General features: G+C 43.7%; 2 protein-coding genes across 3 annotated transcripts; one reads left to right on the top strand and one right to left on the bottom strand.

Annotated features, from left to right (window-relative positions):
* Nucleotides 1-483, top strand: LOC113449630 (histone H2A-like). The gene has a single exon (XM_026720731.2). The coding sequence runs from the start codon at nucleotides 10-12 to the stop codon at nucleotides 481-483; it is 474 nt and encodes a 157-aa protein (XP_026576516.2). The 5' UTR covers nucleotides 1-9.
* Nucleotides 484-7,989: 7,506 nt separating this feature from the next.
* On the bottom strand, nucleotides 7,990-13,614 carry LOC113449614 (uncharacterized). Of its 2 annotated transcripts, none has more exons than XM_026720701.2 (3): nucleotides 13,148-13,614; nucleotides 11,417-11,530; nucleotides 7,990-10,112 (listed from the first exon to the last, which is right to left on the bottom strand). In XM_026720701.2, the coding sequence occupies exons 2-3, from the start codon at nucleotides 11,493-11,495 to the stop codon at nucleotides 8,740-8,742; spliced, it is 1,452 nt and encodes a 483-aa protein (XP_026576486.1). In that variant the 5' UTR covers nucleotides 11,496-11,530; nucleotides 13,148-13,614; the 3' UTR covers nucleotides 7,990-8,739. The 2 variants fall into 2 exon arrangements, with proteins under 2 accessions (XP_026576486.1, XP_087784744.1); XM_087928618.1 differs by having other exon boundaries at nucleotides 13,202-13,614.
* Nucleotides 13,615-13,698: the final 84 nt, after the last annotated feature.

Genomic DNA, 13,698 nt, shown 5'->3' with positions numbered 1-13,698 from the left:
AGTTTGAAGATGTCGGGCCGAGGTAAAACTGGAGGCAAGGCACGAGCAAAGGCGAAATCCCGCTCTTCCAGAGCCGGGTTGCAGTTTCCTGTGGGTCGAGTTCATCGGCTTCTACGCAAGGGCAATTACGCCGAGCGGATTGGAGGAGGGGCACCGGTATATTTGGCTGCAGTGTTGGAGTACTTGAGCGCTGAGATTCTGGAGCTCGCTGGTAATGCTGCGAGGGACAACAAGAAAAGTCGGATCATCCCGCGACACTTGCAGTTGGCGGTGCGCAACGATGAAGAATTAAATAAGTTGCTGGGGGGAGTCACGATTGCTCAGGGTGGCGTCTTACCGAATATCCATGCGGTTTTATTGCCGAAAAAAACCGAAATTCTACATAGCGCTAGTAGCAGCAAGCCTACCACTAGCGTGAGCAAGTCTACAAAAGTGCCCAAAGTTGCTGTCAAACCGACGACCGCTCCTGTTGCTGTCCAGTGAAGACAAGATAACCAACCCTGCCCCGGGGGACAATACTGAGACCCAAAGGCTCTTTTCAGAGCCACCCACAGGCTTTTTGGAGGAGCTTTTCGCTGCACTAAAGAAATTCACAAAAAAAACAAATGTATAAGAATGTTTTTAAACACCAATCTAAGGAACGTTAAAATGAACCTGAACACAATAGGAGCAGGGGTATTAACAAAGTAGGCCTAGTGTAAGGGCTATCAAAAACTTGTGACGGCTTATAAAAAGTTGCCCATGGTTTTATAAGTGCTGGTCATACGGCCCTGTTCTAAAAGTATATAGGCAAATTGATTCTATTGAACAGTGATAATCCCTTTATTTCCTCCACTGCTGAATAAACTTAGTACATAGGCTGCCAATATCTTGATTGACAACTGGTAACCTCTTGGGATTGAGAAAATCCTGGATTAAATTAACATAAATTTTAAATTGGTGTAAACAACTGTTCTGATAGCCAGTTTGTCTAGCGGTTAAGGCATCAGATTAGAAACCTGGTGTTTCTAGTTCTCCCTTAAGCATGAAAACTGGCTGGGTGATTGGGCCATTGCTTTCAGCCCAATTTACCTCATAAGGGTGAATGAGGCAAAGAGGAAGGAGCACTTGGTATTTTTGTTGTGTTATGTTTTTATAAATGGGATAAAATTAAATCCACCTCCTTTGATTATTGACCCTACTATTATTATTTCTATGCCTTGGTTAATTTTATTCCTCTTCCTCAGCACACTCCTGTTAAACCAGGAGATCCTTGGTGCTGGGTCACAGGGCTGCTCCAAAAACAATTGGGCTCTGACTTGCTCTTCTGACAGCAAGGACAATTTTCTCTCCAGCAAAAGCAGCAGGTGAAAAAGTGCGAAGGTGCTTAATTGGGCATCAAACGTGCTACTACTCAGCAGGGCTAGGATTCAAAAATCCCAACAACCAGTTCTCCAGAGGCCCTCTAGAAGCCGGCAACAGGCCCATTTCTGGACTTAGGGAAGGGCTGTTTTTCGCCTTCCCTGGGCCTCTGGGATGGTGAAAATGGCCTCCAGAGGCCCATTTCTGAGGGGGCTGTGTTTTGCCCTCCCAGAGTCTCCATGTGGACCCTGTGTTTATCTGCATCTCAAATGGGCTGCATGGAGACTACTGGGAGGGGTCAGCCGGTCAGTTCAATTATTGGTTCAGGAACCAGATGTAAATTTAACATCCGGTTCACCTGAACCAGCCCAAACTTCCTGAATCTCACTCCTGCTCCTCAGAGCCTATATAATACAGAAATAGCAAGCCTCCTCGCCCCTATCAAGATGTTGTCTCTTTGCAAAGCTCAGATTCTCTTTTCTGGGCCAAGGGGATCATCCCTTTCATCTGACAGACTTCTTGGTTAACATCCACTGCCGAATTTTCTCTTGCGGCCTTTATTTCTACCTCCTGAAGCAAATACTGTCAAAACCATAAACACATAAAGAATGGAATTTCCCAAAGCTGGAGATGTAGTTGAATCTGAAGAGGAGAGGAGTGAAAATCCCCAAACTTGAGATCCTTCAATATCCATAAAAACAAATACACTAAATACATTCAAAGTTACTTTTGCACATCAAATGCCCAAACAATATGCAAAAATAAATCTGGGAACACTTCCAATTATCACATTTTATTAAAAGGAAGGCAAGCTTTTTATGCTATTCACTTAGACTACCATTTCAAATGATATTAAAAATAAGGTAACATAACAGATAATCAGAGTTGAAAGGAACCTTATAGGTCATCTAGTCCAACCCCCTGCCCAAGTGGTAGGCCTTATACCATTTCTGACAAATTATTAATTATGACAAATTACAAAGTATTAATAGAGTACTTTTGATTATTTTTATTTCCAGAAGCCAAAGGAAAACAGGCTCTCAAAATTTATTTCTTCTGATATTTCAGTACCAAAAAGTCAGACAGAATGGAAAATGTCATATTTACATTTCATATTTCTTAATCCCTCTCCCTCAGAGAGCAATGTACAATATAATCAATAAAATCAATTTAAAGTTAAATAGTCTTAAAATTGTAATAATATAAAACTTTCCAAAGGTGAAAAATTCCAAGGTGGGAGATTAGTTGTTAATGTGGGTGGGTGGGGGATTCACACGGGGCCAGCCAGCCACATGGTTGTGTGGGCCTCTGCCCCTTCCCCCCCACAAGGCCTCAAAGTAGCTAAGTTTTCGTCCTTTTATGGAAGGCCAAGAGATTGGGGGCTTTTCTCACCTCTGAGGGCATGATGTTCCACAATGCAGGAGCAGCTGCAGAGAAGGCCCTTCCAGACCCCGCCAATTGAAATTCAAAAGCATAAACTTTTATTTATTTTTAAAATCTACAGACCGCCTACATTCTACATGAATAAGGCTGCTGCTACATATGAATCAACTGCTGTTGATTTCTGTCAGTAGAAATGTTTAGCAAAGGAGTATCCAGTGTCATTTCTCCATGGTTTATTTAGTATTATATTCAAACTACGATCTCTGATTTTCTGCTTTCTTAACAAACTGGAATCTTAAACAAAAAATAAAGCCATAAGATAATTTGTTAGAACAATAAACTGCATAAATTACAAATTGACTGAATTACAAATTGCTTTAATTCTGTTTGCTTGAATTCTAGCTTTCCCAAAAACTGAATGCTTAGCATAAGATTATTTCTCGTTGTTTGGGCATTTCCAAAAAAAGCATGGTTGTTGAGCAACCAGCATGATGCTATTGCTCACTTGAGAACTAGGCTTACAGCCCTAAAATTACAGCTGTTGGTTTCAGTATACTTTTTAATTTATTAAATTTAGAGAATAAATTATTAAATTTGGAGAATAGCTTGATATTGTTGTCTTCTTTTCCTCCCAGCTTTCTCAGGACTATGGACTTGTCAAGGGATTTGAATTTTACATAATGTACCAAAACATAATTTGAACTTCAGCACTGGTGCCTTGAGGGAGAACTCTGGATCGGTTGTACTGTGATCCATTTATTTGATTTCTTGGCCACCTATGACATCTTGAAGAATCTTGCAGTAAACTTCAAAAGCATGAATACTCTATCCTGCTTCTTCAAAGTCCAACATTTACCTCCATAGAATGTCACAGGGGAAATCCTTGATCGTCACTTCTGATCTTGCTGATAGACATATCATACTATCCAAATATCTTCTCCATGGTTTTCACAACTATCCTAACAAGTACAACAGGTTTTTAGTTTTACCTTCATACACATCTCTAATAATTCTCCTCCATATTTATCCTCATTTTTTTGTTTCATCACATCTTATGAGCTGTGAGTACTTTCTATGGATTTTGAATCTTCTGATTTTTTTTGTCTTCTTTTTTCACTTTTCTTTTTACTAAACAGCCTTTAACTTTGTAGTTATTGCAAATGTTCTCACAACCAGCAACCTCCTACTTATCCAGTAGCTATTCCACAAGGCCTCAACTGTCCCTGTTTAATACTTCTTGGCTCCCCCAATCCCTGTATAGAACAGGACATGTACTGTTGGCAAGCTATCCCAACAGATGGCTAATGAGTTTGTTTAATTTACAGGCAGAACCATTCCAATGTCCACTGAAAGAGTTTTCCATTGGTTTGTTCCTGAAGGGTTTTTTTTAACTTTCCAATTCAGACTATTGTTTTGTTATTTCTTGTGCTCTTTCACACATCACCAAACCCAACCCTGCTTAGCAATCATGACCAAGATCAACTGAGTTGCTACTTGCTGAGGTACATATTTTTTTACAATTATGATAAAAAATGAAAGACACTAACATTCATTAAACAGTTTTATTTAGAATTTGCAGGAAGTACAGGACATTCTCTAATTTAAAATGACATTGATTAGGCAAATCAAACAAGGGGGAAAATTAAAGTCATGCCAGAATTCTGGGCTGGTTCACTCAATACTTTAATTAATAACATGGATTGTTTGAGTTAATGTGACATATCAAGCCAGACACTTTTTATAATCATTCCATAAACCATAACTAGAAATCCACACAATCAAGCCAGCCACCTGTCAGGGTTCCAGCAATTGCCCTAATTAAATCATGAGCCTCGAGCCAAGCTTCAAAAGAATCCAAAAGATTTATTAGGAGCAACATGTCAACATTGTCCTATATGAAGCCAACTCTGCCACACGTAATTTATGGTCCCCTGTGACCTTGTTCCCCCCCCAGGTGTGTCATAAATCAGATTCTCCAATGAGAAGCACGTTCAAGGGCTGGGTGTCATCAATCATATTCTTCAATGAAGGATTCTCGTGGGCAGAAGATCCAGTAGCCTAGGCTACAATCTTTGTAAGGTAAGTGTGGAATGTACTTCTGGTTTTAATTGCCGTACTGCTCCTTCAGGTTCCCCCACCCCAACCTGCTTATGGAAATTCAAAAACAGGCATAGGAATGCTTTATGAGTTGACAACACGTAGAAACATTACTAATTCCAGTTTGATGAATTTTGTGCTTCATTAAAATAGACCAAAACCATATCTTACTCTGTTCCAAAATTGTGTGTTTGAGAACAAAACAATTGTTGTAAAGCAGCTCTCCTAGCACCCTCCAAATCTATTGGATTAAAACTACCAAAATTTCCAGCCATTATTGGCAGATCCTGGATTTGAAGCAGTTGAAATAGTCTGGCTATGAGATTTACAACAAACAGGAATAGAGGCCTTTCAACTCTCTTAAATATTGCTTAAAAGTTCCCAGTTCCAACCAGCCCCAGCATCATAGCAAGTCTCTTAGAATAAGGTAGGAGTGATCTGGATGCAGCAATCTCCACTGAACCATACAGCTCCTTTCCTGGGTCTTTAAAATTTTTCCTTTCTTGTGTTTGCTTTTTTTGTCCATCTTCCTGATTCTATGTTTTCTACTTATTCTCTTATTCTATACCTGAACTACTAATTATCTAATTCCTTCCCTTCCACTAATCATTACTCTATCTATTTTAAGAGACAACCTCAGTCACAACTGGGTTGCCAATCTGTAATAAGAAGAGGCAACTATGAAGCAGGTGAAAAGTAACATTACAAATGTATTATTACAAATTAAATCAGATAGTTTTTGTCTGGCTCTGCTACTTTCTGAGAGACATTTCTCTCCTGGTATTCAATGGTCAAATGCAATTCCCTGCCCTCCACATAATGGTACCTGTTTTCAAGCAAAATTGATCAGAAATCCCACTTTAAATAACCTCAAGGGAATTTGTGTCATGTCCCCTTGGATAATGGAGTGGTTTGGAAGACGAAAAGCCTGGGATTTGAGGCAAAGAAAATGTCTATTCTTGAGTAAATGTAATGACAACTCCAAGCTCTGAGCCAAGCTAAGGGTTATAGTCAGAATACTCCATAAAATTTGTGCCTATAGTTTTCGGCAACAACTCTGTAAGGTACATGATTTATTAGAATATCATATTTATTTATGAGTGTGTTGTGCAGACAATTAAGTAAACTGTATGTAATTTAAAAACAAATAGCAGGACCATAGGACCAGATTGTGTCTGAAGATCCAGTCAAGTATCTCATATTGCCTACAGATACAATACAGTACATGCCTGGTTTGGATAGAAGAATCAGAGAGGTAGAAAGGAGGGCAATATTGGGTGGAAACAAAGCTCTAAATACTGAGCCTTCATTTGGGGATGGGAATCATCACATACAAATTACCTCTTTTCAGTTTGCATTCTATTCAAATACATAATATCTTTGACTGCTTCCTTGATCGCATTGCAAATTTTGCAATGAGAATTGTTTTGTAATCCTAACAAAAACCCTGCCATATCCATCAGGGTTATTCATCCCTACCCAGAGAAATAAGAGAGTAAATAAACTACCTCAATAGTTTTGAGTAAAAATATGCAAATGTAATTTTCCAAGATGCAGGTCAGTAATTAGCGATAAGCGCTAATTACTGACCTGCATCTTGGAAAATTACATTTGCATGGTTTAACCACTGATCATAAGAAAATTGTGGCTTGCCTTTTGCAGTGTTTTTGAGTAAAGGGGAAGGATTTCATTCCCCATAGATGCGGAGCCAACCTGGAGAAGTTTAAAGTAAATATAAATACATTCATGGACATCAGATTAACAACAGCTCCTTACTATAGTGACTAGATGGTTCTTTCAGTAGCTTTTGGTAAGAACCTAACTGAACATTTTGGGAAGCACCAAGCGTAGACCAGAACAGCCTCTGGTCTGTAAGACATGTTACAGGAGTGGGATGGTGGTGGGGGCAGGGAAGACACAACATTCATTCGTTTCCTAAGTTGCATCACATGAAGGGAGCTGCCATTTTAAAATATATAACACCAAAGGATGACACTCTACGGGGGAACTATGGGAAATGCAAAGGGCAACTTCCAGCACCAATCAGAGGGCTGTTGCTAGGGAAGTCCACAAATGGAAGGCAAAGTCCTTCAAAAGCTCTTTCCAGAGCTTCCCACATTCAAATCTGAAACCAACCCTGGCAAAGATGTTGGGTTTCAAAGTTGCATTGGGCCAAAATATGGTTTCTTTGGTTTTGGTGCATTGTACTAATCTGGCGAAGTGCAGTTTGTTCTATAAATGGCAACTAATGAATAAACTGTGTCTTAGGGCACATTATGCTAACCTGGGTAGTTGATGTCTGTAAAGGCAGCAGCCTTAGATAATAAGAAAGGTGCAGCATTAAGGTTGCTGCTTTCTAGCAGAAGCACCACCTGCAGGAAGGCAACAGGAAACCCAGAGGCAGAAGGCAGCCTTGGCCACCTGCTTCAGTCAAGGAGGAGCAAGATAAACTGGCTACCTACTATCAGAAATGGTCAGTTGCATTTTAACCCTAGTAAATAACAACTTACAGATATTCCTTGACTTAACAGCCACAAGTAGGGCCAGAATTTCCATTGCTAAGCAAAGCAGTTGCTAAGTGAGTCATCTCCAGATTTTAACCATTTCACCACAGTTGTTAAGCGAATCACTGGAAGTGTTAAGTGAATCATGTGGTTGTTAAGCAAACTCCGGCTTCTCCCATTGACTTTCTTGCCAGACGCCAGGTTGCAAATGGGAGATCACATGACCCCAGGACCCTGCAAACTGTGGTAAATGGAATAGAATAGAACACAATAACAGAGTTTGAAAGGGACCTTGGAGATCTTCTAGTCCAACCCCCTGTTTAGGCAGGAAATCCTATAGCAGTGGTGGCTAACCTTTTTGGGCTCCTGTGCCAAAAATTGTGTGTGTGCTTGCATGCTCACACTCACATGCCAGCAACAGGAAGGCAATGCACGCCCCCCCATGTCCCCTTCGCATGCACATGCAATTGCCTCACCCCACTGCTGCCCCTTACCTGCACTGCGCCTCACAGCTGATTTTTGGCCAGTTTGAGACCTTTTTCGGCCTCCCAAAGGCTTGAAGGCTTCTGCACGCTTCTACAAGCTTTGTAGGCCGAAATCTAGCCCCGTTTCATGATTTTCTGTTTTTCTGAAAATACTGGAAGTGATGAAACGGGGCTAGATTTCGGCAGAAGCCTTCCTCAAGCCTTTGGGAGGCCAAAAAAGGCCTCAAACTGCCCAAAAATCAGCTGTGAGGCATGCACATGTGCAGTGAGGTAAGATTGCCTGCAGCTTGCATGCCAGCACAAATGGCTCTGCGTGCCACCTGTGGCACAGGTGCAATACGTTTGCCATCACGGCCCTACAGCATTTCAGACAAAAGGTTGTCCAATCTCTTCTTAAAAATTTCCAGTGTTGGAGAATTCACAACTTCTGGAGGCAAGTTGTTCCACTGATTGTTTTGTCAGGAAATTTCTTAGTTCTAGGTAGCTTCTCTCCTTGATTAGTTTCCATCCACTCCTTCTTGTCCTGCCTTCAAGTGCTTTGAAGGATAGCTTGACTCCCTCTTCTTTGTGGCAGCCCCTGAGATACTGGAAGACTGCTCCTTCTTTTCATTAAACTAGACATACCCAGTTCCTGCAACTGTTCTTTATATGTTTTAGCCTCCAGTAGTTGCCAAGCACCCAAATTTTGATCACGTGGGGATCTTGCGACAGTTAAGTGCAAGGACCAGTTGCAAGCCACTTTTTTCAGTGCCATTATAACTTTGAATGGTTGCTAAATGAATGGCTGTAAGTCAAGGACTATTTGTATTCGGAAAAGAAGCAGAGAAAAGCCAGCTTTCCTTTCCCCAACTTCTGTTCCAAGGGTTTTTTTTGGGGGGTAGGGGGTGGGGAGGGGAGGGAAAGGAGGATAAATAAGCACGAATTCCACGCTACTTGTCCTGATCTCTCCTTTCCAAGTATGTGCTAAAAAGATCCCTGATCTCCCGGGCATGAGGGTTGGACATGTACATCAGCTGCCTTTCTGGCTGCTGGTAAGATCTTGACACGGACCTCACCACCTCTTCCCAGCCTTCCTGAAGAGGTTCCCCTTTGCTCTCACAGATGTTGTGCAAAATGCAGCAGGCTACAATGACCCGCGGGGCGTAGCGTTCTCGCACATCGAGGCGGGAGAGGAGGCACCGCCAGCGGCCCCTGAGCCGCTGAAAGGCATAGTCCGCCACTGTCCGGCAGTGGCCAAGCGTGCTGTTGAAGAGCTGTTTTCGGGAGTCCAACTGGCCACTGTAAGGAGCCATTAGCCATGGCAGAAGAGGGTAAGCAAGGTCTCCAAGGATGACCGGCTTCACTTGCTCTCCCTCTATGTCCATCGTAGTGCTAGGACCGAAAGTGCCTTGGTTCATGGCCCGGAAGATGGGGGAGCTGCGAAAGATCCTGGCATCATGAACTTTTCCCGATCTCCCAGCATACACGTCAATGAATTTGCCTTCGTGATCCACCAGGGCCTGCAGAACCATCGAGTAATACCCTCGGCTGTTGATATATTCCATGGCTCGGTGGGCAGGAGCAATGATAGGGATGTGGGTTGCATCGATCACCCCAATGCAATGAGGGAAACCTTTGGCCGAAAAGCCTTTTATCACCTCCTGGGGCCTGGTCAGAAGAACCACATGGTGATAGACATCATAAAGAGCTTGGCAAACTTCCATGACTATCCTGGAGACAGTGGAGCGACCAACGCCAAAGCACTCTGCTACCGAGCGGTAGCTATCTGGGGTGGCCAGCTTCCATATAGCTATGGCCAGCTGCTTCTCAACAGTAATGGGAGCCCGCATGTTGGTTGTCTGATGCTCCAGAACTGGCCTCAATCCGTCACACAGCTCCATGAAAGTCTGCCGACTCATCCGGAAGTTCTCCTGCCAAAGGTGGTCATCCCAATGGGGCAGCACCACCTTTTCCCACCACTCAGAGCGGCCCGGCTGCACCCAGAAGGCCCGCTCCATGATGTAGAGTTCGTCTATCAGTCCAGCAAGAACCGCCGGGGACTGGAAGAGGCATGAACACATCATGGCGCGCAAAGAATCAATGCTGGTTTCCACCACTGCTCGGAGGCGCACGGCGGCTGCGTTTTCCACCATCTGCTCAAGCTCTAGGAGGTCACGACGGTGGCTGGGCAGAAACGTGCGGCGGGTGGCCAAACGGCTGAAAAGTTGTGACTGTATCCCGACAACAGTCTTGACAGCAGCTACGGCAGCGGTGGCCACAGTGACGGCTGCAGAGGCCACTTTGTCACCAGCCACAGTAACTTCTGAAAGTCAGGGAAGAGAAGCAGGAGGAAAAAATATTTAGAAGACAAAAGATCAGTCCACCTAACTGAAAAACTCTCCAGAAATCAACCAGCCCTTCCACCAGTCCTTTTAAGACTCCCCCATACCAAACAAGAACTTTGTGGTTCAGCCAACAGAAAACAAGTGGCATTCTTTGCTTTTCTGAAATCACCTCAAGTAGCCTGATGATATTTTGGGGGAAGGTCACCTTCTATCGCTTACAAAGACAGTTTATGTTGCATGATTTATTCTATCCAATGAACAATTTTGGAATCTGAAAGGTGCTTCTTTTTAGGAGGACTTTCTTGTTTTTTTTTCTTTTGAAGGCATTTCGCTTCTCATGCAAGAAGCTTCTTCATCTCTGACTGGATGGTGGGGAATGGAAGGATTTATATTTCTTGCAGCCAGCTGGTCATTTGCATCCTTTTAGAGGGTCGTTGAAGCACTTGGAGGTTTATCTGTGTCCTCAGGGTCACCTGAGTAGTGTTCCTGGTTCCTGTAGACTGCAATTTTTGGGGAAATCCATTCCTACTCTCACACCATTCAAAAGGGTGTTCATCCCAAATTGTCAGAGCTGAATCCTGTCAGAGCTGAAGAAGCTTCTTGGATGAGAAGCAAAACGTCTTCAAAAGAAAAAAACAAGAAAGTACAGTTGCCTTCCTGAAAAAGCACCTTTGGGACAACCATGACCTCGATGACTGAGAATTTCTACAGATTATGGAATATTTTATTTCACAGTTATTATACTGGGAGAGCCAGCTTGATGCAGTGGTTAAAGTACCAGGCTAGAAACTGGAAAACCATAATTTCTAGTTCTGTGTTAGGCACAAAGCCAGCTGAATGACTTTGGGTCCCTCATTCTCTTTCAGCCCTAGGAAAGAAGAAGTGAGGGCAAACCACTTGTGAAAAACCTTGCTGAGAAAACTACAGGCAATCGACGCCAACTCCAAGGCACTGAAAACAAAACTCCCAGGATAACGAAGTCATCTGCCATCTTAGCTAAATTTCAAACTCACTCCATCATCACTTTATAAGAACTCATCCGGATGGCCGTGTAGATTTCAATATATCTACAAAGCAACAAGTTAGAGAAGTGTGAAACCTATCTCATCAAGACTTATCCTGTATCATTTTATACTTGAGGAAGGATGCAAGAAAAAAAAAAACCATTCCTTCAAATCCTGGGAAATCAATGATGGACAGACCAATTATCCTTCAGAAGATGAACTCAGAATGATCCACACAGTTATAATTTAAAAATATGTTTCTCTATCCACTTCTTTACCTGAGCTGGTCTCATTTCTCACTGTCCCTTCTCCAGTGCTTTGGGAATCTGAATCTTGTATTTTTTCCTCCTTCTCCATCTTAGATATTAATTTATACTTTAAGGTAGGAAATCCTAAAAAGAGAAAAGCAGTTAATAAAAAAAAGAAATGGAAATGAAAACAAGTCAGAACTGCAATTAGACATGGGAACATTCCAGCAAACTGTGAAGTTTCATGCATAAAATTTCTAAGTGCTGAGACAAGATGGCAGTTCTCCAATCTTGGGTTGTATTTTGGGGGAAATGTTACATTTTCACATTCTGTAATTCATATACTGTAAATTCGGGGATTTATGGTCCTAATGTATATGGATGCCAGTTGGGGAAAGATTTGATTGGGGCACTGAAGTAATCTTTTAAGGCAGGGGTCCCCAACCACCGGTCCCTGGACCGGTACCGGTCCGTGGATCATTTTTTACCGGGCCGCAAAGCTTGGGCACCGCCATCTTGTTTCGACGGCGCTTTCGGGTTTTCGGTTGGAAAGTGCTTCTGGGTTTTTAGTTGGAAAGCGGCACTTGGGTGCTCGCGCCTTAGTTTTGTCGAAGCGGGGGGGATGGCTTCGAACGAAGAGCCGTCCCGATGGCGGTGGAGTCTCGCGTTACTCAGGTACCGGTTCATGGAAGAATGAATAATCATGAAACCGGTCCCTGGTACAAAGAAGGTTTGGGGCCACTGTTTTAAGGGATTGGAGCTAGTTGAGATGGCAAAATTGTTTTGGTTAGAGACAACAATTTAACTACATTTCTTGCAGCTTAGAGATAGATCACTGTTAGATTTCAGGAAAAGGAGAAAGCTGAAGTTTTGACTTTGGGATTTAATTATATTTGATTTGACTAGAGAAATATTGTGGGATGTTATATGGCTATGATTTTTCTATGGTTAACAGGTTTTTTATGTGTTAAAGTTAAGAATATATATTGTGTTTTGAATGTTGGTTTTGAAGAAAGGAAGGTTGGTTTTGAAACGTGGAGGTCCTGCTGCGCAATTAAGATTCCGGAGAAAGATGATCCAGCAATCAGGTATTAAAGCAAAGTCAGTAGTGCCCAGTTACTGATGTCCTGCTGAGGATCACCAAGATGAGTTCACAACCTCCACGTTGTAAGGGAGATGGGTGGCACAAGCAACCAAGCAACCAACCAACCAATGCAACAGCAGCAACAACCAACCACCACCACCACGACAAGTGCACAAACAGTTCACAACCCTCACATTGTAGGGGAGATGGATGGGTGGGTGGATAAAGAAACACACACACACACAATACAACAGCAACAACCAAGATGAGTGCACAAACAGCACAGAAAGGCGAGGCAGCTGCATTTCACAGCTCTTGGCTTCTGCCCTTCAAATGCTCTGCCTTTGAGGCCAGGCATTTAAAGGGCAACCCTAAGTAACTCCGGGACTGCGCCCTTGGGCATCGGCAGACCAGCCTCCCCCGCCTCGGCCTGGGTGAAGGAGATTGGGAACAGCCGCCACAGGCGACTCAGGCGAGACGGGCTTTCCACTCTATACAAAGAAAGAGCAGCTTCTGCCTATCAACTGCCCTGCCAATTCTACATAGGCGACACCCCGGACTTGCAAAGGCCACAATTTCTCCTTGCGCGATGCCTCCAAGCCTTCATTTGCGCCCCTTTGTTTGTTTTCCTCCCTCCCTCCTCCCGCATCTCCCCGGAGAAAAAGAGCTGCCCGCACAGAGCCTCCGCTTCCTCTGCCGCCAGAGAGGCGAATCCTTCCCTCCCCGCTTGCCTTGCGATTGTCGGACACAAAGAAAGCCTCCAACGGGAGCAGGCGGCCGGCAGGGATCTCTCCGCCGGTGCTGGGAGAAGCGGAGGCTGCCAAGGTCCGGGAGGAAAGAAAAGGGAGCCTGGATTTGCGGGAACAGCCCGACTTCAGACCCGGTTATGGTGGTGCTTGTCTTCCTCCTTGCAATCTCGGCGGAGCCCAGTCATTTCGGTTCCCTCCAGGTCCTAGAGGTAACGCTGAACAGGAAGTTACGGCGGCTTTGGCATGCCCTCCGACCGAGGAGCCACGGTGGCTTGGAGGACGCAGCGATGACTCCGTGTCCCGCTCCAGATGCCACCAGGTCCCGAGGCCGCTGATTCCCCAGGCTTGTTGTCAGCCTGGCCTGTCTCTGGCGCTCTTAGCCTGCACGCCAGCGGTTCCAGCTGTGTGGTGTAACACTTGGGTATGGTTTGGGAAGACCAAGGTTCACATTCACATTGGTGCATAAGCGCACCAACGTG

The sequence above is a fragment of the Pseudonaja textilis genome, chromosome 2 (assembly GCF_049901715.1).
Source record: "Pseudonaja textilis isolate UNSWEBS1 chromosome 2, rPseTex1.2, whole genome shotgun sequence".
Taxonomy (NCBI): Eukaryota; Metazoa; Chordata; class Lepidosauria; order Squamata; family Elapidae; genus Pseudonaja; species Pseudonaja textilis.
Note: the sequence above shows the minus strand (reverse complement) of the source record. Positions and strands in the feature narration are given on the sequence as shown.